The sequence below is a fragment of the Seriola lalandi genome, unplaced genomic scaffold, assembly GCF_002814215.2.
Source record: "Seriola lalandi dorsalis isolate HSWRI2012SDOR001 ecotype SW California unplaced genomic scaffold, Sedor1 jcf7180002054875, whole genome shotgun sequence".
Classification (NCBI taxonomy): domain Eukaryota; kingdom Metazoa; phylum Chordata; class Actinopteri; order Carangiformes; family Carangidae; genus Seriola; species Seriola lalandi.
Window position 1 is genome coordinate 954,302 of NW_019525428.1, and position 27,600 is coordinate 981,901.

Here is a 27,600-nt window from a genome sequence, read left to right on the forward strand (position 1 = left end):
CAGAGAGAAGCCTGAGAGAGGAGATGTAAAACTACACTGAGATGTTGTTATATCTTCTGATGGATCAACACTTCAGATAAAACATTTCATGATGCACAATAAGCTCAGACTTATGTAGGATGGCCTAACAAATATATGGTGCAGAGGGGGGGGGGGGCAGTTTCTGCCCTGGGCCCCAGAGAGACTGGTGCCAGTCCTGCACATATTGATTCTAACACCTCTTTTAAAGCATTTATTTCTTTGTTTTTTTTTATCTGCTAGTTTCTGCTGCACAGGCACAATTCATCTAATCTTAACTGCTGTACAGAAACATGTCCCGGAGACTGATGTAGATGTAGTAATCTGTCCCCCCCCAAAAGACCTGCACCCCTCCCCCCCTGTCAAATCCCTTTAAGGGGGAACTAAAAAAAGGCCCTGTGCACTGCAGATATGTTGTTGTTGCACATCCACAGCAGCTCGCTGATACGACCGCTCGGAGGAAAAGTAAGGAATATCTGCAGAGAGAAGCGCCAGCTCTGACCTCACTGACACCAGGTCTGTGTGCGTACATGTGACACAGACGCAGCCGGCTGAACTCTTCCACCGTTTCCAATGTCGGACAGAGGAAACCTTGCATCACCGATGACGCCCGGGCGAGACGGTCAAACACGAACACACACTCAGCTGACGGCTGATGCATCGCACGGACTCGCGACTGTGACCCGCGCCGAACCTCGCAACAACGGCCCCGTCATCCAGCGCCAGCCCGGCACTTCCTCCAGTCCGGTCTCCTGCCCTCCCACACTGTCAGGAGCTGTCTCCAAAACCGCCCACACTCCAGTTATGTAAGGGGATAATCCTCTGTAGTCATTAAAATGATGCACGGCACTGGAGGTATACAGGCGCAACACTATTTGATGCCTATGGTGAAATCAGTGCATTAATGCTTGATAATCATAATACCTCACAGCAGATTATACCTCCATATATAAAAATCCCCCCCTCCCACTGCGACCTGGACTGTATCTAAAATGCAGATTATTTGAAGAGCTGCGGCTCCTCCGACACTTTAATGATCCCAGCTTCTCCAGACTCGTTGGCTCTTTCTCAGACATCTCAATCACCTTCTTCTCTGCTAAAGAGAGAGAAGAGAAGAAGAAGAAGAAAAAAAAAAACTCATTTCACATGAACACTTGCTGTGTGGCTCCTCCAACAGAAACAAAATGGCAGCCTCTCCATCATCCGGCAAACCATAAGCTTCCCTTTATTTCCCTCCCTCATTAAACTCTGAATAACTCAGCAGAGAGGCAGAAAGACGAGAGAGAGAAGTGATTGAATTCTGGTGGAGGAATAAAAGCCCCTTGAGGTTGCCATTTTGAATGTGTGCCATGTTGAACAGGCTTGATCCAGAGATCCCGGAGACAATGGGGCAGGGAAGAATAGCCTATAGACGGAGCTCCGGACCAGCTGACACACTGTAGATAATGTACCATGGATGTTGTGTCATTGTACTGGGAGGCTGGAGTCACGATGATGACCCACCGCGACCTCGGAGGGAGGTGGGCAGAGGGCGGAGGAAGGATCCGTGAAAGGGAGGTCAGAGGGAAATCGTGGCACCAGACTTGATATCTCTATTCAAAAGGTGCACTGACAACCTGGTCGCACTGAATGCCGCCCAATTATTTCAATACAGCAGCAATCCTGGGAAAAGGGGGACACGAGAAAAGAGAAATGGGTTTGACATTCAGTCGGCCGGGCTGAGGGAGGTAACAAGTTCACAGCCCTTTCAGAAAACATGGCTGCCTGCTGTGTGATGGATCACGGAGCCTCAGATGGGCCGTCGGGGGTGGGACTCCGGGGAGGAACGCATGGAAACGCGGTCTCCCAGGAAGAAGGGAGTCGTCCTGACAGTTAGACTGATGAGGTCCCGATGGTTGTGATATAAGAGTCTCCACATATGGAGCCACGATCCTGCAGCTGAGAAGCTACGAGGCGTCCGACAACACAAGGACTGATTCTCTACATTTTAATGTGTTTAATCTTAAACATCCAGGTCAGAAAAATGTCCCAAATGAGCCTTTAATTCAAATGAGGCAAAACTAATATGTGGAAAAATAATTCTTATTAAAAAAACAAGCTATCTTTGTTCCCCCCGCTTCCTTACTTTAACCATCACAACTAAAAGCCTAAACTCAACCCTGACCCGAACCTAAACCTGATTCCAACTCTAAACTTTAAAGTCTAAAGTCTTAACTCTCAAACAGACCTTTAAACTCGTGAGGTCCTGCATTTTGGGAATCACCACAGACCCTACAAGTACAGTAAAACAAACACACACACACACACACACACACACACACAGAAAAAAAAATCATATTTCACAATTTCAGTTTTTTCTTTTTCATTTTCACTGAAACAAAAATGTAAAAATGATGATGATGTGACTTTTGTTGGTTTTTCCTTTACGTCTGGAGAATATGATTTGTTGGCCAACAATGCTTTGAACATTTTACCAAATTTTATCAAAACAACTGCAGCTCCTGCAGTTTGGATGTTGCACTCGGGCCATATCACGATTTTGATTATATTTGGATTAACTGTGCAGCCCAACACAAAAACTAAACAAACAAAAACAAACTAAAAAAAAAAAAAAGGATCCTTAAGTCGAGATCTAATGGTTTTTATTTGCAGCTTGAACAAAGGTAGAAGATGCAGAATCTTATTTCCAGGGTTAAAAATTAACCTTTACACTCAAATCCCATTTTAATATTGATAGTGATGCGAATGCAAGTGTCCTGCTAACATAGTGTTAGAAAGAGACGTCAAAAATAGATTAAAAACAATGAAGAACATCAACTTCTTATAAATTACTTTAAATTTCCAACAAAGAAATTTGCCGGACAAAAAAAAATACGCAACAAAAAAGGATCTCTGGCTTCATCAAGTTATCAGAAACGAAGGGCGTTTTCTTTAAGTGTTCCTGGTAAATCAATCATCACATGAGGAACCATAAATGATTAAACACACTTCCTTATTCTCACCTACATCACATTTCAAACAAAGCTTTTTCTCCTCACTGAGGCCTGAACAGTAGAACTGGAGGTAAAACATGAACTCCAATCCATCCTTAAAGTGTTAACTACAGCGGAGACAGCTCCGTGCATCAAGTGTAGGAAAGTGGGAGAGTGTGGGAGACGCCCACCGTAACCATGACGAGCATGACGATCAGGCAGAGAGGGTCAGCTACAGTATGTCTGGTATGCCAGAGATGACGACAACAGCCATCACTACTGTAAACATGTTGGAGTGCGGCTTATCACTGAAAGAAGAAGAGGAGGAGGCAGGAATGTTACGCTGAGAAAAAAACATTCATCATTTTTATCTCCACAAGTTCAGCAAGTGAAATTGTTTACATATTACCAGCCCGCCGACATTTTAACATCATTTTTCAAATATTTCAACGCTCAAAAATATTGAGAGGTCGTACGGTCAGCACGTATTGTGTGTACGAGGTAGTACGAAACATCCAGAATCTGTTGCTGCTCTTTGTCAGATATCTGAGTTAACTGGATTTATTTTGTTGCACTGTTGGTTATATAAAAGAAAACAGTCTTTTGAATGTCTCATTTTAGGATTTAGGAAATTATAATGGACATTTTTACAAAAAATGATTTATCAAAAAAACAAACAATTACAGTAAACATCATTATTAATATTATTATTGTCATTATTGTTTTATTATAGGTAACTATATCTGCTCTCCTCTCCCCTATAGAGCTATAGTGTCTGTGGTGTGCCCCACTTCCACAGTCCAGGAATAATAAACCTGTCAACAACGAGTCTCCTGGGGGGCCACTGCTGACACTCACTTGTCAGTGGCAAGGCATGCTGGGATAGCTAATGGGACAGGCCTTCAGGCAGGTGGGGGGGCGGGGGGACAGCCTCCGACAGGTGAGCTGACTGACAGGATTAATCAATAATAACCAAACTGCTTTTGTTGAAAAAAAAACAAGACACTAACATTATTATTATTATTATTATTGTAAATCCACTCTGATAAAAAGCTTTAATATTATTAGATTTTGTGGGTTTAAGTTTCGGCCAAGGCAACATGAATTTGAAAGAATAAACTTCACGATGAAACAAAGAAAATGCTCATGAAACCAAAGGAGGGAACATCCTCTCTCCTCCGACTCGTCACGTCACGAACCTTCAATCTGCACTTCTCTCCACAGATACTCCAGAGAAGTTCTGTGACTAATGCTTCCAAAACTCCCCTCACAAAACTTGAAATTTAATCTTCGCACCACCGCCAACACACACACACACACACACACACACACACACACAGAGACACACAGACACACAGAGAGAGACACACACACACAGAAACAAACACACACACACACACGCACGTGAGTGAGGGCGAACAACCAGCCTACAGTACGTCTCCATGATTTCTCCCCTATCGTAACCACGTGTCCCGCGTCCATGGAGCTCGTCCTCCCTCAACACAAACACACACTCACACACACACACACACACACACACACACACGCATGCATGTGAGCGTCCGAGCCGAAGCAGCTAAACACTTTCCATACGCAGAGCTGGCGGGGGGGGGGGAGCAGCTGGAGTTTCACTACTTTCGCTCCGCGGTGGGTGACAACAGTCGGATGGTGCTGAGAGGAGATGATGCACGGCGTGTCATTCACTGTGTCACTCAGGCTTCTTACACAATCCCGCACCAGTATACACACTATATTATTCCATCGGGTAAAACAAGCAGACGTACATGCACGATGTATAGCAACTAAACAGGAGTTTGGAAGCAGGAACAAACAAGTAAAAGAGAAAGAGTGAGCAGTTGTTTGGTCTTTCCTGGGCACTGACCTGGACAGCATAGCAAGCACAGCGCCGGTTAGCCTCTCATCTTGCTTTTCTTCTCAGATTTCACACTCCAGCTGCCTCCTGTCTGCCTTTTGAAGTTGCTCCCTCCGCTATTTCTGAGGTAAAAGTCGTTGGCAGAGGAGGGAATGAGGGAGAGGAAGAGGGAGATGGGGGGGTGAAGTCTTTTCTCTCATCCTCCTCCTCCTCTTCTTCTTCTTCTTCTTCTTCTTCTTCTTCTTCTTATTTTCTTTTACTTCCCCTTGTATTTAGCACTAGCTGAAAGCTGCACCTCCTCCTGCTCTTCCATAGCAAAAAAAAAAACACACTCACTACTGGGAGAGGAGGAGAAAAAGAACATTGAGAGAGAGAGAGAGACAGAGAGAGAGAGAGAGAGAGAGAGAGCAGCAGCAACAAAAGTCTGCTCAGTCACCTTGTCTCCCTCCTGTTCAAATTTAGAGGCTGGATTTCAGGCTGCAAGGCAAACTCTACTGGGCATGCCCACAACCGAGAGGCACACTTTGTAATGAACACTCACTTCCTCTCTTGTTCTTGTGGCTCTCCCTCCCTCCTCCCCTCACGGCTCTTTCTCTCCCCTCCCTTCCCTCTCACCTCCCCCCTCCTTACAGGTCTCAGTACAGCGGGGATTAGAAATGCTGCTCAGACCTAAGTCCACTTGGCTCCAAGGAGCAACGCTTTGTAAACACAACAGGCTGAAAAGCAGGATACAGGAAAGGCAACAAAATATTTTAAGATTGTTAAAATGCAATTTTAATTTAAATATCATTTCGATCACAAACTTGCTCAAACTGCCAAAAGTAGCGATGTTGGTAGTTTGGTTTGCAGCCATGTGCGTTTTAGGTGACTGTCTAGACTTCAGTGATGTAACATTTAATCCAAAATTAATGGACATGTCACTGGAAATGGCGAGGCAATCAATTCTGATAATGAAATGTGCTCATGTGAAAAATTTCCTGCAACACAAGATAAAAACAATATTATCTGGATCTACGTGGCGTCCTATTTAAAGTCCGCCTGGTGCTGCTCTGCCTCATCACTGATGCCACCGACATACAAAAAAAATAATAATAATTCAAGCATCCAAGTATTGTTTTCTCTGTTTTCTCTTTGCACAGCGACGTGTGACGTATTTGTTTAGCGAGTCAGCCTCGTGTCTGTGCTATCTCGGGCTCCCCACGCTGACCCAGATTCTCCCCAGCACACTATCAGGACACTATGTATGAAAACCAGGCTATGGAATGAGGACAGCAAGTTCAGAGAGCGACAGACAGCGAGAGGACGAGATACAGGCAGTGAAAGTTGCCCTGGCATCTGTAATGTGCTGCTCAGTAAGAAAAAAAAGAAAAACGGTAATAAGAGACACAGGATGATTCATATTCAGAGAAATGCTCTGCAACAGAGTAAAGCCTCCAAATTCAGGGCTTGATGGATAAAAGTTAATTATAATCACAAAAATAATTTGGTCGCCAGAGCAGCTGCTCAGACCTGGAGATTCGTGTTGAGACAACAACATAATCCTGTAGACATCCTGAGCAGAGAGTCGTCCATCTGGACCGTCCAAAGGGTGGAGATAGGGGCCAGGTCAAGGAGGAAGAGGTCCAGACGGCTGGAGGCTTGACCCCGAGAGGTCAGAGGTCATGGGAAACAGCGGGTCAATATGAAGATGAGAGGTCAATGCCACCGCTGGTTGAGCCAGAGCCGCATGTGTCCGTGTCGCGGAGGTTGATGGAGTGATGGGGGGAGGAGGGGGGAGCGGGGAGGAAAGTGTAAAGAGGTCAAAATTAAAAGTCGAACAAAGGAGGAGACGGTTCCACTGGAGCTGAAGGGAGTCACCGTCAGGCTTCACTCAGAGGGATCGTCAGTGTTGATTTAACTGTGGGAGAGTAAACATGGAACAAATGGCACGTCCACAGAGTTTGTTAGGCGGGAAAAAAGCCTGACGTCAGAACCTCTTCCTGGCTGCGTGCCACCGCCTCTGATCTCTTACCAGAACTTTGTGTTTTTGTGTCTTTGTAGTCTTGAGGGAATGAAAAGGGCGCACATTTTCCCACTGTCTCTCCTTGATGGTGTCCGTGGTACTCAGGCTTTTATGTTTCTGCAAAGATACATACCGATGTCTGTGGATCTATGGTACATTTGTTGCAAGGTGTTATGGGTAACCATAGGTCGGAGGTTGGAAAAGTAACTGACAAGAAAGCTTCTGAAAATCTCAAGAATGTGTCGTGTTGGCCCGGCGCTTCAAACGAACAACTTCAACTTCCTCTCGATGGTCAAGTTCAGTACGGATACATTAACGTTACACCCAAAACAAGTATGTAAGAAAACAGCCACACCAATGGGTCCGAATGACCGCCATGCTCAAGTTCTTCACGGGTCCACTTGGTTCCGAATGACCAAGACTTGACCCAGGACCCAGGACAGACTACATTCCTTACAATCCAGTTGGGGAGGGTCCCGGCTGAGGGTTTAATACCCCAGGAGATCAGAGTGGACTGGCCATCAGATCCGATCATGTTGCACATCACACTCATGCGATATTCCTGCTGTTTTGGACAAAGGATCTTTAATTGATCCTCATGATGCCGCTGCAAAGGTTGATGTCAGTTTTAAAACAAATGACTGTTCTTGGTTTTCATCTTTGTTTAATCGATACACGTTGAATCCAGGTGGGTTTTCCACAGGTCCCTTTCGGATCGGACCCTCTTGGACTCGAGAAGACGTCTAGTTCTGGAGTTCAGACAGTGTTAAACAGCCTCCCAGACATCCAGCACTTCAGTTAACTACAAAGAACAGGTCCAGATAAATCAACATTTGTCAGACAGTGTGTTATGTGCTTGCTGGTAAGACTGGAGCATGGCTGCTTCCTGTCAGGCGGCTCCACTGTCAGGAACAAAACAGACAAATTGGCCTTGGCCGTGTCAGAACCATGTGAGCCTATGGCTGCAGACCACACTGGCCTGCTCCTCTTAGTTCAATACTGACTCATTAGCCTTCTCATCCCGGCCTCTGAGGACCTGTGACCCCGGCTATTGTCTGGCTCGGGCCTATCCTGATGAGAGCCTCGGCACTGAACAAAGCCCTGTCATTAACTCTGGCGTGGCTGCCCCCTCAGCCACAACGTGCAGCCCCCGGGAGCCCGTCTGGGATGAAATGAAGTGGGTCAGACAAACACGACGCACCGTTCATCAACTTTAACCCCTCTGACGACCACCACCCGGCCGACCTGCCGTCTCAAGAGGGCGGGGAATGACACGCTGTTTACAGGCAATAGACGAACAGTGTTCATCCACCTGCTCCTGTGCAAACACAGATGTGTGAGGTGTATTGGTGAACTGCAGCGAGCCAACGCTAAGTGCATAGGGAGGGGTGGTGGAAAGCAATAACGGTGGCGAGGCAGCTGTTTTGTTTTCTCATTCTCTCAGTCAATAAACCAATAACAAGTAGCTAAAGAACACACAGACATGTTGAACTTGCTAAGCAGTGTGGTGCCTGTATGTGAGTATGATGCCGCCGTCTATTGATCCGGACATACTTATGGAGAATAAGAAATGAATCCATGTTGAGAATTAGTTCACTGTGATCTGATTTATAATGGGATATGGAAGTATAAAGCAATCAAAATCTATAAAAATATTTCAGATCATGGCAGACAGCACGTCTTCTAGAAGTAGGATATCCATTAAAATCTCCATCAACACATCTATAAAATAATACTGTTTAATGTAGTTGTACAATCTATGGATTTCAGAGACTCGTCATTTAATTAAATTAATTAGCTACGGATTAAATAACCAACAAAAACTAAATGGAGAAAGGACGGAGAGCACGGACATCGTCCAGATTTGACTTGAAATGCACAATCCCTCTTTCACACACTTTTCCATTGACAAAACAATTAATTGATTTTGCAAAAGTTTCAATCCGGTGTTGCCAGGATTTGAAGGACGTGGTTATAAGCTATCATATTGACAAAACACTCAAAGCATCATTAGCAACAAATGTGGGAACACCTCCTTCTTTAACCTCGGCAGCCTTTCATAACAACACAAAAGATAATATATCATAAATAACAAATAACACAAGATCTGTATCAAGACGTGTGATATGGACTCATCAGCCGAGGCGGTGGACGTTGAATTAGAGCAGTGACTTGAGTAAAACATGTTGCAGGCTGCTGAGACAGGATGGTGAGACGTGGTGCTTAAGATTTCCCTCCTGTGCTTTTTTGGTGGCTGTTTAACAGCCAGTGCATGTAGAGTAAAGCCTCACGTGCAGCACTAGCGCCACTCTTTGGACAAAAGTCTTACTGCAGTCAGTCTGTTGAGAAAAATAACTTTCAAAATCCTTTAGTGAAGGTGTCTGTGTGTCGCAGAAACAGACCTTCTTTCATAGCAGGCATCGTAACACTGTCCTGACTCCTTACCAAGCACTATTCACACGGGAAAAGTGAGAAAATTAAGAAGTCAGTATGTAAACTAAATATTTTGAGTGAGATCTTCCTACACTCTTGCAAAGCAGGAAGGAAACTTAGGGAGCCACTTGCAGCTGCAGACAATTTAACAATTGCAGATGGTGGTGAAACAGCTCGAGGAAGAACAGTAAAAGCAAAAAATAGTATTATATTTTCAGAAAACATTGAGCTTTTCTGTGAAGTTTAACTGCAAAAACAGTAATCTATGACATAAACAGCTTTTGACATTTAAGTGCAGAAAAAGCACAGGGGTAATTAATGACATTAACGCTTAATTGGTTCAATTTAGAGTTCCCACAAGCCACTGCAATGAGGCAGTGTTAGAGGTGTTCAGTGAATGTACAAACAAATCTTTAGAACAAATATGAAACAATATAGCAGCAAATAACTATTTTCTATGTAAAGTTATAGTGGAGTAATGGCGTCCTGAGCAGTGAATAAAGCCACGCCCCCTCTGTATGTTGTAATCTGAGTTTCTCAGTTATTTGTTTTGGTAGCCGATCGGTTGGCGTGCATGTTAGTGCATGTGAGTCCCTGTCTGTTAAACCGTTGGCCCTCCCTACCTTTATAAACACCACAGTTGAGACTGCACAGTGCAGTGTGCATCATTCAGGTGAAAGCGACCCTCCAGAGTTTCTTCCACTGAAAAAGAAACCATGTTTTTTGGCTAAAAAAGGCCTCAGACAAAGAAAGAGATGAGATCAGAGCACAGGCGGACTGGACCCGGCTCAAATCTCGGTCAGCCGATGGATCATCAAAACATCCAGAAGGTTTTTACCGGCTCCATCAGTGTCATTCGTGCCGCCCGGTCCCAGAGGATAAGTCCGAGGCTGCAAATCGTTCTGCCTTTCTTCTAAATCACAAATATACTTTTATTCTTATCATCACAAGCGAAGTTACGACCCTACCTGCTCAACGTGGGTCATTTCCATGTGGTGTAGTCTTGCTGAAGGTCAAGTCTGAGCAGCGACACCACCCCTGCTCCACTTTTATTCTCCGGATCCTGCAGCACGGCGCAAATTGTGTGAATAGATTTCCAAGACAAAAACCGACAGTTCAATTGATCCGACCTTGAAAAAAAAAAACATTGTCATTGATGACACTCTTTGTTAATGCTTTTGTTGGCGAGTGCCGGAGAGTGATTCACATCCAAACAGCCGACATCAATCGGCGCTCTATTAAGAGACTCATCTGTCGTTACACAGGAAAGGTCATCAGTCTGACCGTTTTGACTCAGCACCGCAGTCGATAACATGAAAAAGTACGACTGGAGTTATTTCATTAAAGTTTGGTATGGACATGTTTCCCGAAATTATGATGTCATCAAAGAACGTTTGATCATTAAGGCTCTTAACCTGCACCTCAGACTATTACACCGTCCACAAGATAGTATTGGGTTTCCAGTGCTTTATTGTTGGAAGGCTCCACCTTTATTGAAAAAGGCCACGATGATTATTCAAACGTCTTGAGGCCTATTGAGCTTCAGAACGAGGCGCAAAGTCGACTGTTTAAAAGTTATAGCTGCTTTCAAGCTGTGAAAAGGAAGAGGGGGCCCGGGCGTCTCCAGGGACTCTGTCACCAATTATCAGTGATCAATCACAAATTAGTTTAAAAGCTACTGAGAGTGAAGAGCACTATTAGGTCGCAATGATTCACTGCTCTCCAATAATTGCTTGGGGTTTTTACGGGGGAACCGAGGTCCTCCTATTTGTTTCTATCACCCCCATAAACTAGATTATGAGGAGGGTCCAGACTCTCTGAGTCAGAATCAGTCCTGAGCAGAATTCACCTGCAGGTCTTTTTCTTTTAAGCACAACCACATGACCTTTTGCTAAAATGAATAAATAAGTTGCGTCTGTGCTGAAAACATGAGGAGGTTTACTGCATTACACTGTAAGATTTATGGCTATGAGACTTTACTCTTCCAGACAACAAACAAGTCTGTGATAGGACATAAAACTGGGACTTTAAGGTCTTTAGTGTGTCAAACAGGGTGTTTCTGTTGCACTGTGGGTGTGTGTGACAAGTAATACATGAAGTATTTTTATAAAAATGCTAATAACATTTGAATTAGACCTCAAACTGCAGGTCTCAGAAGAGGAATGCAGGTCCCGGGCTGAGGTTACTTGAGGACATGAGGGGTGGAGATCATGTGTCCATAGCCATGCGAAACCCTCACTGAAGTGCAAACAGGAAGCGCAAGGATATTTAATAACATCAGGGGTTCTAGTTTTATCCTCAGGGACTGAAATGGAAATATTTTGTTGTTGATTCACAAAGGTGTTGTAGAGCTGAAGGGGAGCAACACAGTTTTAAATTCAACTGAAATTCTAACTTTTGCCTAGAGCTAATCCCTGACTCCAGTGATCGGCACGCCCAGACCCAGGCACATGACCTGGCCCGCCGCCCAGGTTGCATCATACCCCGACCACTGGGAGTCGGTGCAGGCGGTGGGCCCATCCTACCTGTGGATGACTTAGATATTAAATATGGATTGATCCGCCACTGAAAATAGTCCCCAACAAATGTAGTTTCCTGTTGATAAAAACTACAGTGAGCAGCTGTTTTAGGAAACTACTGAGGCTTTTTTCTTGTGAAAGTGAACATATATATTTGTGAGGTTCTAAAGATTTATGTCTTCAGCAGCTCAGAGCCACAGACACAGTCACATCTGAGTGTATAGTGTTGATGTCCACGTACATTTGGTCATATTATGTGCTGTATATTAACTATTACTCACCTGTGTCTGAACCCACTAAATTTCCAGTAAAACCTGCACATACATACAACATGATTCTTTCCACTTTTAAAGATAATTACATTAAAATAAACTAACAGTAACTACTTGGCCTTATAATGTGGGTTATTTACAATATGACAGCATTGAGTCATTTATTCAGGTTTTAATGTTCTTTATATTTATATTTTCAAAATACTACTAAGATTTGAAACATTTGGAAAAAAACAAAATGTTAAGATTTTTTGTTTCAGTCAGATTATTTATTACATAATTGTGATGAGCGCTGATTGGTGAAGCCCCCCTGCCATTTTTTGCCTCGGGCCCCAACACAGTCCGAACCATGAAGACTTGACTTAAGGAAGATGCGATGAACTGATGTGTTGTACGGAGAGTTTTAGCTATTAGCTATTGCTAATTTTCAATTCCTGTGTGTAGTTGGGCTTCACATGTACAGTGTAATTAAAATGGCAGTTTAAAACTCCTTATCGAGTTCCTGGAACAAATGAAGAAAAGAATTTAAGTGCGTCAGCTAATGGATATTCTCTTTAATGATTATAATAACAGTAGGTAATGAGAGAGTCAACGACAGTTCAAGAGACTTTTTGTTACAGAGTAACAAAGAAATGAAAAAATAGTTTAACCACATACATAAAAACCCTGGAGCTTCTCTGTGTTAAAGGCCCATGCATTGGAGGAGAAACAGCAACGTACAAATACATCAATACAAATGTTCAACAAAGATTTAGAGCAAGTTTATATTTTCATGTGGAGAAGTGTCAGTTTAGGTAAAAGTAAAATTCACCAAGAGCAGTGAGATCCTCCACCTAAACAAATTCAAACTTCCCACAGCCTCATAACTTAATAACGTTTTTCTATTTGAGTTCACTGAGCTCAGCAGTGACTCCAATGCACCAGTAAAACCAAAGTCCAGCGTAGAGAGGCTGAGTGAATGTGGTGTGGACCCTGTGGAGGAGACTTAACGACCAAGATTTGTCATTATGTGCAAACACGCATTCATTCGAGGTCCCTCATCTGCTGATATTCTTGTATGCGACTGCTACATAAAATCATCATCGATGTATTGATATACTCTCGGGTAATGCCTATATGTTTGAAAGCTTTCAGCGCGCCCAGGATTAGGCTGTTGTTGACTTGTTGTTTTTCCGTTTTCCTGTTTTGTCCCTTTCTCTCCCAGAGCATCCAGTAGTTTATCTCTGATCTTTGACACCGGTGCCACACAGTCAAAGCTCATCACAACAGGCCTAATGGTGCTGGATGGCTCTGTAGATTTAATTAGTTCTGACAGTGAGAGGAAGTTGTGTAGAAACTGGTTGTGATCCTCTGTGTGTGAGAGCTGCTTCAGCTCAGCGTCTTTCCTCTTCATCTCAGCGATCTCCTGCTGCAGCTTCTCCAGAAGCTCTTTGACTCGACTCACTTCAGTTTCCTGCTGGGATCTGATCTGCTGCTTCACATCAGCGCGTCGTTTCTCCAGTAGACCGATCATCTCTGTGAACATCTTCTCACTCTCCTCCACTGCTTTAACAGCAGAGCCATTGAGGGCCTCCACCGTCTGTTGCCAGCTCCTCACATCTTTCTCACTGTCCTGGATTCTCTCCTGGATCTTTTGTCGACTCAGCTGGAGCTCTCTCTGCCTCTCAGTCCTTTCTGCTGCAGCTGAGACTGTGTCGTGGCCTTTATGTTCCTCCACAGAGCAGAGATAACAGATACACTGCTGATCGGTGCGGCAGAACATCTTCATCACCTCGTCGTGACGAGAGCAGATGTTCTCCTGGAGCTTCTGGGAAGGATCCACCAGCTTGTGTTTCTTTAATGGAGCTGCGTCATGATGAGGCTGCAGGTGATTCTCACAGTAAGAGGCCAGACAAACCAGACAGAATTTAACAGCTTTCAGTTTCCTCCCAGTGCAGACATCACAGGCCACGTCTTCAGGTACAGCACAGCAGTGATCAGCAGCTTGGAGTCCAGTCTTCTTCAGCTCCTCCACTAAATCAACTAACATGGTGTTTTTGACCAGGACAGGCCTCGGTGTGAAGGTCTGCCTACACTGAGGGCAGCTGTGGATTTCCTGCTCATCCTCTTTGTCCCAGAAGCTTTTAATACAGTTCATGCAGTAGCTGTGTCCACAGGGAATAGTCACCGGATCCTTCAGTAGGTCCAGACAGATCGAACAGCAAAATTTTTTCGGGTCCAGCTGAACTCCTCTCTGCGCCATTTCACCTCTTCGTCGACAATGACTGAGAGTTTCACTTTCTTACAAGTGAAACCAGTTTGAGCTCTGATCTAAACAACATGTGTTTCTGCAGTGAATGGAGCCGGTCAGCTTTTACACCCATCCTCAAACTGTAGATCTGAAGGGGAGGGAACAAGGACGTATTTGTGGAGCTGACTGTGTTTGAGAGCAGGAGGAAGAGGGAGGGCTATCAGGCTTTGATTCATTCCAGGAAGAGGAGCGATTTGATACCGTGTGGTTAAACCATGTATTTAACCCTCCGGCTCTGGCCATCACCAGCGCAGTGCTATATAGTTTTTTCATTTCTCAACAAACATGTCGAGTGCATTTGCTTCTTCATGAACCATTTAAAGTATTTGGTGTGGCGTTATTGACGGCCATGTTTCCTTAAATTAATAAAACTAGTTTCAGGTTGTACATTCACTCTTAGGTTACAATGGAAGTTATGATCTTATTCAAAGTCTGAGGTGGAGTTCATGAGTCTCCTCAGTCCACCCAACAGGATCCCTCTGTAAAGCACGTAAGTGCTGTAGGTCACTGGAGGGATTGGTTTTAGAGAGTTCTGTACTCTCTTATAAGTGAAACCAGGGTGAGCTCTTATCTTAACAACATATGTTTCTGCAGTTCAAGTTTGGCACAAACATTCACCTAGACTGAAGGATGGACTGATTAGATTTTGGCAGTGAACCATCAAAAGTCCGTAAAAGTCCTTAAAGGAAGTTTTTATTGGTTGTAATGGATCAGATACAGGAGATAATAAATCAGTCACTGCTGTAGGAGCAATAAAATTCTTGCTGTCAGCTGTCTGCTTGTTGATAATGTTGAAGGATCATTTATTCAACATTAAACACAGATTAACAAATTGACAATAAACAAAGTTTGTCCTTTAATGAAATACATCGTCGTGCAGCCGGTTCCAGCGCTGACTCTGATCCTAGCTGCTGAATCTTCACCATTTTGTGAAATTCAGAATGATTGTCTCATTTGCGTTGGGGACTTAACATCCGATACCTACAAACAAGATGCACGTAGTGTGTTAAAATCTGATTCACCATAGAATTACAAGTAGAAGGACTGACAGACGTTTTAATGGTGGACTCACCAACATTAGGTCTTATGATTTTGCCGTCTGGACTCTGGACCAGGAGCTCCCAGTATGTGTGTTCTTCTGTGCTTCCAGCCACACCGTTCACACTCTGCAGGTACGGGCCGTAGTTCGGATCCTCTGTGTAGGTGAACCTGCAAAGAACGATTTACACCCACTGTAGTTTACCTGAATCGCTGAGCTGAATCAGCCGGTACCTGGACTCTCTAACATCTCATTAATTAAGTTCTCAGATTTTTTTGACACAAATTATGTTACAAACAACATTAAGAAGTTTATAGATGTTAGTCCAGGCACTTCAGTTCATGTGCTGCACCACAATGCACTGTGGAAAGTCCTGGACAGACGACATACACAGAGATATTTACCCATATTTTAATATTATGCTCAGTATTAAAAACTGTATATTCTCCACTCAGTGTGCGTCCTTCACGTCCCAACAAACATGTCGAGTGCATTTGCTTCTTCATGAACCATTTAAAGTATTGGGTGTGGCGTTATTGACGCCCATGTTTACTTAAATTAATAAAAACTAGTTTCAGGTTGTAGATTCGCTCTCAGGTGACACTTCAAGTTATGATCTTACTCAAAGTCTGAGGTGTCCATGAGTCTCCTCAGTCCACCCAGCAGGATCCCTCTGTAAACAACGTAAGTGTTGTAGGTCGCTGGAGGGATTGGATCTACACTGTTCTGCACCCGGACTTAAAATGGAACTGTATCATCATCTGAAAATCCAGCCAGAGTCCCAGGAAGCTGCGGCAGGGCTGTGCAGCTCTGTCTACTGGGAGTAGCCACTGGATCCGAGTCACAAATTTCTTTCCCATCCATCTGAACTCCTCTCTGAGCTATCTCACCCCTCCGTCAAAAATGACTGACAGAGTTTCACTCTCTTATAAGTGAAACCAGGGTGAGCTCTTATCTTAACAACATATGTTTCTGCAGTTCAAGTTTGGCGCAAACATTCACCTAGACTGAAGGATGGACTGATTAGATTTTGGCAGTGAACCATCAAAAGTCCTTAAATGAAGTTTTTATTGGTTGTAATGGATCAGATACAGGAGATAATAAATCAGTCACTGCTGTAGGAGCAATAAAATTCTTGCTGTCAGCTGTCTGCTTGTTGATAATGTTGAAGGATCATTTATTCAACATTAAACACAGATTAACAAATTGACAATAATCAAAGTTTGTCCTTTAATGAAATACATCGTCGTGCAGCCGGTTCCAGCGCTGACTCTGATCCTAGCTGCTGAATCTTCACCATTTTGTGAAATTCAGAATGATTTTCTCATTTGCGTTGGGGATGTAACATCCGATACCTACAAACAAGATGCACGTAGTGTGTTAAAATCTGATTCACCATAGAATTACAAGAAGAAGGACTGACAGACGTTTTAATGGTGGACTCACCAACATCAGGTCTTATGATTTTGCCGTCTGGACTCTGGACCAGGAGTTCCCAGTATGTGTGTTTTTCTTTGTTTCCAGCCACACCGTTCACACTCTGCAGGTACGGGCCGTAGTTCGGATCCTCTGTGTAGGTGAACCTGCAAAGAACGATTTACACCCACTGTAGTTTACCTGAATTGGGAAATACCTGCAGATGCATTTGATACTGGTTGTCACCAGGGCTCGTTTCTTTAAATGTGTCTGAACTAATTAAGCAAACATGCTTTTATCAGGTTAGAAGGATCTTGTTAAGTCTTTTCCAGCTAAGTGCAACAGACATTGATTGATTCGTTAATCCTGGATGAAGTTATCCTGAACCCGACTGTGACGGATTCAGTTGTTTTGCCATCATTTTTTTTCTTGTTAACATGTGAAAACTACAGTAACGTGTTGCTCTTAGTTACAGCACAGCCGATGTGATCGATCAGTCACCAGCTGATTCGGCTCAGCTCAGGTCTCTAACATTTCATTAATTAAGTAAATTAATAAAACTAGTTTCAGGTTGTAGATTCACTCTCAGGTTACAATGGAAGTTATGATCTTACTTAAAGTGTGAGGTGGAGTTCATGAGTCTCCTCAGTCCACCCAGCAGGATCCCTCTGTAAAGCACGTAAGTGCTGTAGGTCACTGGAGGGATTGGATCTAGAGAGTTCTTCACCTCCACTTGAAATGGAACTGGATCAGTATCTGAAAGATATTTGACTAAAACAGCAGATTTTTGTTTTTGAGATTCAGTAATAGTATAAATGATTTGAGAAAACATTTTATGAATTATTGTGAAGCTTACATCCAGCCAGAGTCCCATGAGGCAGCAGCATCATCATCATCATCAGCAGCAGCAGCAGCAGCAGCAGCAGCGGCAGCAGGGCTGTGCAGCTGTGTCCACTGGGAATAGCCACCTGATCCGAGCCACAAATTTTTTTCCCATCCAGCTGAACTCCCTTTTGCGCCATTTCACCTCTCTGTCAACAATGACTGTCAGAGATTCACTCCCTTAAAAGTAAAACCAGTTTGAGCTCTTATCTTTACAACATGTGTTTCTGCAGTTAATTGGGTCTATCAGCTTTTACACCCATCCTCAAGCTGTAGATCTGAAGGGGAGGGAACAAATACTTGGACAGAGTGGAGCTGACTGTGTTTGAGAGCAGGTAGAAGAAGGAGGGCTATCAGGCTTTGACTCATTCCAGGAAGAGGAGCGATTTGATACCGTGTGGTTAAACCTCGGGCTCTGGCCGTCACCAGCACAGTGCCATATTGTTTTTGGGTTGTCTGTCCCATTCTCATGGACGTGATACCTCAGTTACGCCTTTTCTGAACTTCTTCAAATTTGGCACAAACATTCACTTGGACTCAAGGATGAACTGATTAGATTTTGGTGTGCAAAGGTCAAAGGTCAAGGTCGTGGTGACATCACAAAACACCTTTTAGCCGTTACTGGAGTCTTCACTCAGCAATTATGATGAAAAATTTCACACAAGTGGTTCATATTCATATACTCTGGACAAACAGGGATGTGACCTGAAACTATTCTGAGTGGAGGAGGCAGAAAACCATGAGGAGGTGATTGTAGTTTATATATATAATAAAACACATTTCTCATCTAAAAACACTGATCACCTCAACTTCCACTAGGTGATGAACATCTTGGGATCTCTGTAGAGACGGTTCCTCAGTTTCCAGAATCAGCTCCTCTGTTCTCCTTAAATGAAGTTTTTATTGGTTTGTAATGGATCAGACACAGGAGATAATAAATGAGTCACTTTGTTGTAACTGTGACTCCTGCAGGTCATGAATGCACCACATCATTTACCTGTGATGTTGGTGACATGTAAAGCTTTTTTTCTATTTATGTGTTTCATTGTTAATTTTTACTAATACTTGTTGACATCCACCCACAGCTTCAGAAACCTGTGGGTCACGTCACAGAGGCGACGTCCATCTTTATTTACAGTCTCTGCTGCAAACGGATCCTTTCGATTCTGTTCGTCTCTCTCTCCAGGAGCCTGAGTAGTTTTGACAGTGATGATCATGTTTCCACTATTAACAAGCTACCAAACATCTGCAGCCTACGACGGAGTATTAGGGCCACATTGATGGAAGAAAAATCTCAAGAATAAAGAGATAATATTATGAAATTAAAGTCATAATTTTGAGAATAATGTTTCAAGAAAAAAGTCATAATGTGAGAATAAATTTTAGGTTACGTGTTGTTTTAGAAGGGAAACATCAGAAGAGCTTTAAAATGTGGAGCTTCCTGTGAAGTTCTACTTTAGCTGAGGTTTCACAAATAAACAGATCCTTCATCTTTTGGCTCATCATCATCATCATCATCATTAAAAGCATTGAAAAGATTGTGAAGAAGTCTATTCCCTTGTTAGACAGACGAACCTGTTTCACCTGTTTGATTGGTTTGCTTGTAATATTCCTAAAATTTATGTTTTTCTCTCTACAAATTTTACATTTTTAATTCTTATAATATTACAACTTTTTTCTTAAAATTTCAGATTCCTTTTTTTTTTTTTTCCTCTAATAGGCCCTAATACTCCGTCGTAGCAGCCACTCATTGACCCTAAGAAGTCAGCGCACATACTTTCAGTCAGTTCACCAAGATTACAAAAGCACATTTGGTCTCTTACTGTTTAAACAAACTGATAGATTTGATTTTGATTGTGTAGGTTTTGAGTTATGTGCCATTTCTACGTCCGCCCCCAGTATAATGGAGGTGGGTGACATTTCCTCTGTGCGCCACAGATGAGATGTCTCTCACCTCCATCCACAGCAGTAAAAGAGACATTTAAAAAGGTGCTCAGACGACCAAGACCTCTGAAACACAATGAGTACACACATTAAAAGAGTGATAATGTCAGCTGTCTGCTTGTTAGTGACGATGATAACAGTTTATTTTCCTGTGAGATTTTCCCTTTAACATTCATCAACATTAATTGTCCTTTAATGAAATACATCGTCGTGCAGCCGGTTCCAGCGCTGACTCTGATCCTAGCTGCTGAATCTTCACCACTCTCCAAATCTCAGAATGATTGTCTCATTTGCGTTGGGGATGTAACATCCGATACCTACAAACAAGATGCACGTAGTGTGTTAAAATCTGATTCATCATAGAATTACAAGAACGACTGACAGATGTTTTAACCTCCTAGGACCTGGCGTCCACATATGTGGACCTCACATTTTGGGTTCTCTAGACCACAATACTAACTTTTTCTCAACAAGGGCCTGGTGACCACATATGAGGATATTATACTGCCACTCAGTAATCGAAATTTAAAACTAATGTCCTAATATGTGGACATCATTTTGCTCAGGTCCCAATCAGCCTATATAGCAAAGAATAGAGTTCGGGTCTTAGGAGGTTAATGGTGGACTCACCAACATTAGGTCTTGTGATTTTGCCGTTTGGACTCTGGACCAGGAGCTCCCAGTATGTGTGTTTTTCTTTGTTTCCAGCCACACCGTTCACACTGTGCAGGTACGGGCCGTAGTTCGGATCCTCTGTGAAGGTGAACCTGCAAAGAACGATTTACACCCACTGTAGTTTACATGAATTGGGATTTTCACCATTTCTTCAAACAAGGTATAACTAATCAGCAAACATGCTTTTATCAGGTTTAAATGATCTTGTTAAGTCTCATCCAGCTAAGTGCAACACAGACAGAAGATTGATTTGTTAATCCTGGAAGTTATTCTGAATAACGGTGCTCACATTACACACACACACACAAATCCTGGATCATTTTTCTAAGCTTTTGTTTTTTTCCATCTTTGAAAACAAGCCCTGAGAGGCAAGTTCATATTTTTTGGGAATAAAAAAATAATAATAAATAAGTTTTTTTTATTGTTACCTCTCAGATATTTGAGCTTCACTGATGAATGCGAGGAGTTTGACAGCAGGAGTTTGTTATTATTGTTTTAGGTGTTTCTCACGTCATCTTTTTCTAATTATTTAACACAAAATTAAATTAGTGGAGGCACTTCAGTTGATGTGCTCCACCCACACAATAATGCGCTGTGGTCCTGGACAGACGACATACACAGAGATATTTACCCATATTTTAAAAGTATGCTCAGTATTAAAAACTGTTGACTTAACTGATTCAGAGTTTCCACTGTGTCAAAGTCACTCTGTCAAAGTGTGCGTCCTTGACGTCCCAACAAACATGTCAGGTGCGTTGGCGTATCCATAAACCATTTACAAAACAGATTTTTTAGTAAGTAAGTATTTAAATCCAGTGTTGTTGATGACAACGTTTACTTCAATAAATAAAACTAGTTTCAGGTTGTAGACTCGCTCTCAGGTGACATTGAAGTTATGATCTTACTTAAAGTCTGAGTTGGAAGCCATGAGTGTTTTCATTGCACCCAGCAGGATCCCTCTGTAAACCACATGAGTGCTGTAGGTCACTGGAGGGATTTTGTCGATAGGGTTCTGCACCTCCACTTGAATTGGAACTGAATCAGTATCTGAAAGATGGATGAGTAAAACAGCAGGATAACTTTGCTGAAGAAGTTTTGTTCTTAGTAAAAATAATTTGAAAATAACATTTTATGAATTATTGTGATGCTTACTTCCAGTCAGAGTCCCAGGAAGCAGCAGCAGCAGCAGCAGGGCTGCGGAGTTGGGAGCAGGCATCATCGTCGTCGTCGTCACGGCTGCTGGACGGTAGACTGAGCTGACTAACGTCACAGCTGCTGTTTTATTCCAGTCGTCAGAGTTTACACAGGTGAGGAGGCTGAATTCTGTTGATCTTACTTTGAAAAGGCTGGTAGTGTTTTCCAGCTCAAATGTCACCTTGAGGTTATGATATGAAATAATATTTGCACAGGTACATTTTGTCAACGGCACATGTTAAGATCACCTTACTCTTCATCGCCTACCTAGGGTGATTGCATAATTACTAGTTACATAATTAATTAATGCGATTATTTATTTAATATTGAACTCTTTGGCGCTCCATAGATCACAGTACATTTATTTTTTGGGAATTAGATCCATGTATTATTGAAACCAGCAGATTTCTTTTATCCACAAGTAAATATTTTCAGACTTGAGAGAAGTTTATCAAAGATTCCCCCGGATTTTTTCTCTTTATTTAGAGAATAATTGAGAACATTTCACCAATTACAGAGAAATAGTATTAAAAGAGCATGGCCAAGAACCCTTCCCGTCTCAACATCCTTTTTTTTTTTAAAAAACAATATCTATAAAATAGAATTTCCCATAACTATTTTACAGTCCGAAAAAAGGATGTATATTAACCCAGGCGTACATTAACTTGTTGGCAGACAATCCAATAAGTAAGACAGTGACTGGGAATTTGTTTTTTTGTTGAAGCTATACTAACTGGAAATCAACTTTTCCCTAAAATAAAGGTTTTAAAGTGGAAAGGTGTATTTGCATTGAATATTCCCTCCATTGTTTTGTGGATCTCTGTCCAGAAATGTCTTATTACTGAACATTTCCCAGAATATACATTATGCCAATGATTGGCTTCTCCTGTCTTTGTAGTGCAGTGTTTTACCAGCAGGGGGCTCTGCAGACCTCCAGTATATTTCATTATAACCAGAGGAAATCTGAAGCTCATTGTATTACTACACTACTGTACAAAGTGTGTCAGGGCACTTATCTGTAAATGATAAGCATGTGTTTTATTGCCGTTATGGTTGGTGTAGGACCATAGCCCAAAACCCAAAATCCAAAAACAAAGTTATGTGGATTTTATTGATGCAGTAAATATAAAAAATTCATCACATTATTTCGGCAAATTTGTTTGTCTTCGTTTGGCATTCCAGTAGTACAACTTTGACTATAAATGAAGTCTGGATCAGAATTATTTGAGGTAAATTAATGGTTCACCATTTTAAATATTGGGAAAAGACCTTTTTAATTTAAGGCTAAAATGTTTATACAGTCCTTTAAAGATCAAAATCATTATTTTAATTTTTTGGGCAATTTTTGCCTTTATTCAGATAGGGACAGAAAAGTTGGAGAGAGAGGGGGGATGACATGCAGCAGAGGGCCATGGGTCGGACTCAAACACATGGCCACTGCGGTAAGGACTCAGCCTAAGTGGTACGCACTCTACCAGTTGAGCCACAGGATCCCCTCAAAATCATTATTTAAAAAAATAAGCCCAGCAATGATGAAAAAATTAAATTATTACCACTATGTCATTGAACAGTGGTTTACATACACTGCAAATAACAGGTCAAGGAATCTCTGTTATAATCAGGCACTGCTGGGATTTGAACCCAGGATCTCCTGTTTACTAGACAGGCGCTTTGACCAACTAAGCCACAGCACCTGTGTATAGAAGTACAGACCAACGATGATTGGACAGTCCAGTCACGTCTTTACACTGATTTCATATGCCTCTAAAATTTACCTTTAAGAACAACTTAAGACCCTTGTAGATCTTGTTTTGCTGACCTCCAGTGGCTTACATACACTATAAATAATAGGTCAAGGAATCTCTGTGATAATCAGGCACTGCTGGGATTTGAACCCAGGATCTCCTGTTTACTAGACAGGCGCTTTGACCAACTAAGCCACAGCACCTGTGGGTGGAAGTACAGACCATTGACAAATTAGTCAAAAACTGAGTGAGAAGCAGGGTGACAGTGCCTCCATCCACAGGGCATGAGGTGTCGCTGATGGTTTCATGATTATGAAAATGATGTGAATCAGGTGCTATGGGCTTCACAGTCACCACATCTCAACCCAGTTGGACACCTATGAGAGATTTTGGAGCAAAGTGTTAGACAGGGCTCTCCACCACCGTCATCAAAACACCAAATGAGGGAATATCTTTAGGACGAATGGTGTTCATCACTCCATTAGAGTTCAGAGACCTGGAGAAGCACTGACAAGGAGCTGAGATGATGTTCTGGCAGCATGTGGTGGAAAAACATCTCACTAAGAGACTCTATGTTGATTTTTCCTCTTTTGTTTAGAGATAATGTGTGTAGGAAGTTCACTGATAATCAGGTACTGCTGGGATTTGAACCCAGGATCTCCTGTTTACTAGACAGGTGCTTTAACCAACTAAGCCACAGCACCTGTTTATAGAAGCACAGACCAGTGACGATTTCACTGTCCAGTCACGTCTTCACACTGATTTCATATGCCTCTAAAATTTACCTTTAAGAACAACTTAATACCCTTGTAGATCTTATTTTGCTGACTTCCAGTTGTTTATATGCAAGACAAATAACAGGTCAAGGAAATTCTGTGATAATCAGGCACTGCTGGGATTTGAACCCAGGCTCTCCTGTTTACAAGACAGGTGCTTTAACCAACTAAGCCACAGTGCCTGTTTTTTTTGTTTTTGTTTTTTTTCTTTGTTTTTTTTTGCAGCAGACACTATTGAAAGGTTCATCAAGGGATCCACCAGGACCGCCATTACCCCTTTTATAATGCATGGTAGAAGCTCAACTCTACTCAATGCTACTCAACTTCTTTGATTTTCCATTGGCCAAAAGTTGTTGATAGTACCTGGTACTTTCTTTGGTATCAAGGTGATGTGAAAACATAACAAATAACAGGTCAAAGAATCCCCTTTATTTCTGTGCTAATTAGGTACTGCTGGGATTTGAACACAGGATTTCCTGTTTACAAGACAGGTGCTTTAACCAGCTAAGCCACAGCACCTGTTTTTTGTTCTGTTTTTTTTGCCGAAGACACCATTTAAAGGTAATTTTGTCAAGGCGTCCACCAGGACCACCATTACCATTTTTATAGTGCATGGTAGCAGCACAACTTGACTATATGCTACTCAACTTTTTGGATTTTCCATTGGGCAAAGGTTGTTGATTGTACCTGGTATTTTCTTGGGTATCACCTCCACCAAGGTTCAAGTGAGTTGAGGCGATACCAAAAGGTGACTTGAAAACACACACAACAAATAACGGGCCAAGAAAACTCTGCGATAATCAGGCACTGCTGGGATTTGAACCCAGGATCTCCTGTTTACTAGACAGGCGCTTTGACCAACTAAGCCACAGCACCTGTGTGTACAAGTACAGATTAGTGACAAATTCACAGTCCAGTCACGTCTTTGCACTGGCATTATATGCCTTGAAAATGTACCTTAAGCAACAACTTAAGACCCTTGTAGATCTTGTTTTGCTGACCTCCAGTTGTTTACATATGTTACAAAAACTAGCTCAAGGAAGTTCACTGAGACTCAGGCACTGCTGGGATTTGAACCCAGGATCTCCTGTTTACAAGACAGGCACTTTAACCAGCTAAGCCACAGCGCCTGTTACGTTTGCTTCCTTTATTCTATTTTTCTATCAAAATGCTGCAGACACTATCGAAATTTTTTTTTTCAAGGCATCCACCAGGACCACCATTACCCTTTTTCCACTGCATGGTACCATCTCAACTAAACTTGACTCGACTTTTTTGATGTTCCATTGGACAAAAGTTCATGGTATCTGGCACTTTCTTGGATATCACCTCCACCAAGGTTCAAGTGAGTTGAGGCGATACCAAAATGTGATGTGAAAATATCCACAACAAATAACGGGCCAAGGAATCTCCATTATAATCAGGCACTGCTGGGATTTGAACCCAGGATCTCCTGTTTACTAGACAGGCGCTTTGACCAACTAAGCTACAGCACCTGTGAATAAAAGTACAGACCAGCAATGATTGGACAGTCCAGTCACGTCTTTACACTGATTTCATATGCCTCTAAAATTTACCTTTAAGAACAACTTAAGACCCTTGTATTGACACCTGATTCACATAATTTTCATAATCATGAAACCATCAGTGACAGCTCGTGCCCTGTGGATGGCACTGTCACCCTGCTTCGCACTCAGTTTTTGACTAATTTGTCACTGGTCTGTACTTCTACCCACAGGTGCTGTGGCTTAGTTGGTCAAAGTGCCTGTCTAGTAAACAGGAGATCCTGGGTTCAAATCCCAGCAGTGCCTTATTATCATTTAATTTTATTGACCCATTATTTGTTGTGTTTTCACATCACCTTTTTGTATCTCCTCAACTCACTTGGAACCTTGGTAGAGGTGATACTAAAGACGTGACTGGACTGTGAATTTGTCACTAATCTGTACTTGTACACACAGGTGCTGTGGCTTAGTTGGTCAAAGCGCCTGTCTAGTACACAGGAGATCCTGGGTTCTCCTCAACTCACTTGGAACTTTGGTAGAGGTGATACCAAAGAAAGTACTAGGTACCATGAACTTTTGTCCAATGGAAAATAAAAAAAGTCAATTCAAGTTGAGTTGAGATGGTACCATGCAGTGGAAAAGGGGTAATGGTGGTCCTGGTGGATGCCTTGAAAAAGAAACCTTTCGATAGTGTCTGCAGCGTTTTGATAGAAAAATAGAATAGAGGAAAAGAGCATAATAGCTGCTGTGGCTTAGCTGGTTAAAGCGCCTGTCTAGTAAACAGGAGATCCTGGGTTCAAATCCCAGCAGTGCCTGATTATCAGTGAACTTCCTACACACATTGTCTCTAAACAAAAGAGGAAAAACCAACATAGAGTCTCTTAGTGAGATGTTTCTCCACCACGTGCTGCCAGAACATCATCTCAGCTCCTTGTCAGTGCTTCTCCAGGTCTCTGAACTCTAATGGAGTGATGAACACCATTCGTCCTAAAGATATTCCATCATTTGTTGTTTTGATGACAGTGGTGGAGAGCCCTGTCTAACACTTTGCTCCAAAATCTCCCATATGTGTTCAACTGGGTTGAGATGTGGTGACTGTGAAGCCCATAGCACCTGATTCACATCATTTTCATAATCATGAAACCATCAGTGACACCTCATGCCCTGTGGGTGGAGGCACTGTCACCCTGCTTCTCACTCAGTTTTTGACTAATTTGTCACTGGTCTGTACTTCTACCCACAGGTGCTGTGGCTTAGTTGGTCAAAGCGCCTGTCTAGTAAACAGGAGATCCTGGGTTCAAATCCCAGCAGTGCCTGATTATCATTTAATTTTATTGACCCATTATTTGTCGTGTTTTCACGTCACCTTTTGGTATCTCATCAGCTCACTTGGAACCTTGGTATAGGTGATATCAGAGAAAGTACCAGGTACCATCAACTTTTGTCCAGTGGAAAATCAAAAAAGTCAAGTTGAGTTGAGCTGGTACCATGCAGTGGAAAAGGGATAATGGTGGTCCTGGTGGATGCCTTGACAAAAAAACCTTTCCGAAAGAAAAATAGAATAAAAGAAGACAAGATAACAGGCGCTGTGGCTTAGCTGGTTAAAGCACCTGTCTTGTAAACAGGAAATCCTGGGTTCAAATCCCAGCAGTGCCTGAGTAGCACAGAATTTCCTTGACCTGTTATTTGTGTTGTATATAAACCCCTGGAGGTCAGCAAAACAACATCCACAAGGGTGTTAAGTTGTTCTTTAAGTAACACCAATACCCCTTTTATAATGCATGGTAGAAGCTCAACTCTACTCAATGCTACTCAACGCTACTCAACTTTTTTGATTATCCATTGGCCAAAAGTTGTTGATAATACCTGGTACTTTCTTTGGTATCAAGGTGACGTGAAAACATAACAAATAACAGGTCAAAGAAGCCCCTTTATTTCTATGCTAATTAGGCACTGCTGGGATTTGAACCCAGGATCTCCTGTTTACAAGACAGGTGCTTTAACCAGCTAAGCCACAGCACCTGTTTTTTGTTCTTTTTTTTTTT

General features: G+C 42.4%; 2 protein-coding genes, 2 long non-coding RNA genes, 13 other non-coding genes and 1 pseudogene across 18 annotated transcripts in view; 5 read left to right on the forward strand and 13 right to left on the reverse strand.

Annotated features, from left to right (window-relative positions):
• LOC111671356 (uncharacterized) overlaps positions 1-4,925 on the reverse strand; it is an 88,691-nt gene extending 83,766 nt beyond the window's left edge. Inside the window, exon 1 of the long non-coding RNA XR_002761926.2 lies at positions 4,873-4,925. This is a non-coding gene — a long non-coding RNA (uncharacterized LOC111671356). The remainder of the gene's footprint in view (positions 1-4,872) is intronic.
• Positions 4,926-13,383: 8,458 nt separating this feature from the next.
• LOC147817858 (E3 ubiquitin/ISG15 ligase TRIM25-like) lies at positions 13,384-16,381 on the reverse strand (annotated as a pseudogene). Its single transcript, XR_015438606.1, has 3 exons — positions 16,041-16,381; positions 15,452-15,588; positions 13,384-15,360 (listed from the first exon to the last, which is right to left on the reverse strand). The product of XR_015438606.1 is annotated as an E3 ubiquitin/ISG15 ligase TRIM25-like (transcript).
• Positions 16,382-16,468: 87 nt separating this feature from the next.
• LOC147817859 (cobalamin binding intrinsic factor-like) lies at positions 16,469-17,909 on the reverse strand. The gene is made up of 4 exons (XM_087179888.1): positions 17,691-17,909; positions 17,449-17,605; positions 16,865-17,001; positions 16,469-16,773 (listed from the first exon to the last, which is right to left on the reverse strand). Exons 1-4 carry the CDS (start codon positions 17,854-17,856, stop codon positions 16,712-16,714), a joined length of 522 nt encoding a protein of 173 aa, XP_087036014.1. The 5' UTR covers positions 17,857-17,909; the 3' UTR covers positions 16,469-16,711.
• A 1,866-nt stretch (positions 17,910-19,775) lies between these two features.
• LOC111671338 (cobalamin binding intrinsic factor-like) lies at positions 19,776-21,568 on the reverse strand. Its single transcript, XM_023428444.2, has 4 exons — positions 21,488-21,568; positions 21,241-21,382; positions 20,291-20,427; positions 19,776-19,977 (listed from the first exon to the last, which is right to left on the reverse strand). The coding sequence occupies exons 1-4, from the start codon at positions 21,552-21,554 to the stop codon at positions 19,916-19,918; spliced, it is 408 nt and encodes a 135-aa protein (XP_023284212.1). The 5' UTR covers positions 21,555-21,568; the 3' UTR covers positions 19,776-19,915.
• LOC147817860 (uncharacterized) overlaps positions 20,406-27,600 on the forward strand; it is a 12,394-nt gene continuing 5,199 nt past the window's right edge. Inside the window, exons 1-2 of the long non-coding RNA XR_015438607.1 lie at positions 20,406-20,495; positions 21,494-21,642. This is a non-coding gene — a long non-coding RNA (uncharacterized LOC147817860). The remainder of the gene's footprint in view (positions 20,496-21,493; positions 21,643-27,600) is intronic.
• On the reverse strand, positions 23,150-23,223 carry trnat-agu (transfer RNA threonine (anticodon AGU)). Its single transcript has one exon. It is a non-coding gene; the product is annotated as a tRNA-Thr (tRNA).
• Positions 23,404-23,477, reverse strand: trnat-agu (transfer RNA threonine (anticodon AGU)). Its single transcript has one exon. It is a non-coding gene; the product is annotated as a tRNA-Thr (tRNA).
• Positions 23,905-23,978, reverse strand: trnat-agu (transfer RNA threonine (anticodon AGU)). The gene has a single exon. It is a non-coding gene; the product is annotated as a tRNA-Thr (tRNA).
• Positions 24,159-24,232, reverse strand: trnat-ugu (transfer RNA threonine (anticodon UGU)). The gene has a single exon. It is a non-coding gene; the product is annotated as a tRNA-Thr (tRNA).
• Positions 24,496-24,569, reverse strand: trnat-ugu (transfer RNA threonine (anticodon UGU)). Its single transcript has one exon. It is a non-coding gene; the product is annotated as a tRNA-Thr (tRNA).
• trnat-agu (transfer RNA threonine (anticodon AGU)) lies at positions 24,853-24,926 on the reverse strand. Its single transcript has one exon. It is a non-coding gene; the product is annotated as a tRNA-Thr (tRNA).
• Positions 25,107-25,180, reverse strand: trnat-ugu (transfer RNA threonine (anticodon UGU)). Its single transcript has one exon. It is a non-coding gene; the product is annotated as a tRNA-Thr (tRNA).
• trnat-agu (transfer RNA threonine (anticodon AGU)) lies at positions 25,473-25,546 on the reverse strand. The gene has a single exon. It is a non-coding gene; the product is annotated as a tRNA-Thr (tRNA).
• Positions 25,788-25,861, forward strand: trnat-agu (transfer RNA threonine (anticodon AGU)). Its single transcript has one exon. It is a non-coding gene; the product is annotated as a tRNA-Thr (tRNA).
• trnat-agu (transfer RNA threonine (anticodon AGU)) lies at positions 26,297-26,370 on the forward strand. The gene has a single exon. It is a non-coding gene; the product is annotated as a tRNA-Thr (tRNA).
• trnat-agu (transfer RNA threonine (anticodon AGU)) lies at positions 26,798-26,871 on the forward strand. The gene has a single exon. It is a non-coding gene; the product is annotated as a tRNA-Thr (tRNA).
• On the forward strand, positions 27,138-27,211 carry trnat-ugu (transfer RNA threonine (anticodon UGU)). Its single transcript has one exon. It is a non-coding gene; the product is annotated as a tRNA-Thr (tRNA).
• Positions 27,504-27,577, reverse strand: trnat-ugu (transfer RNA threonine (anticodon UGU)). Its single transcript has one exon. It is a non-coding gene; the product is annotated as a tRNA-Thr (tRNA).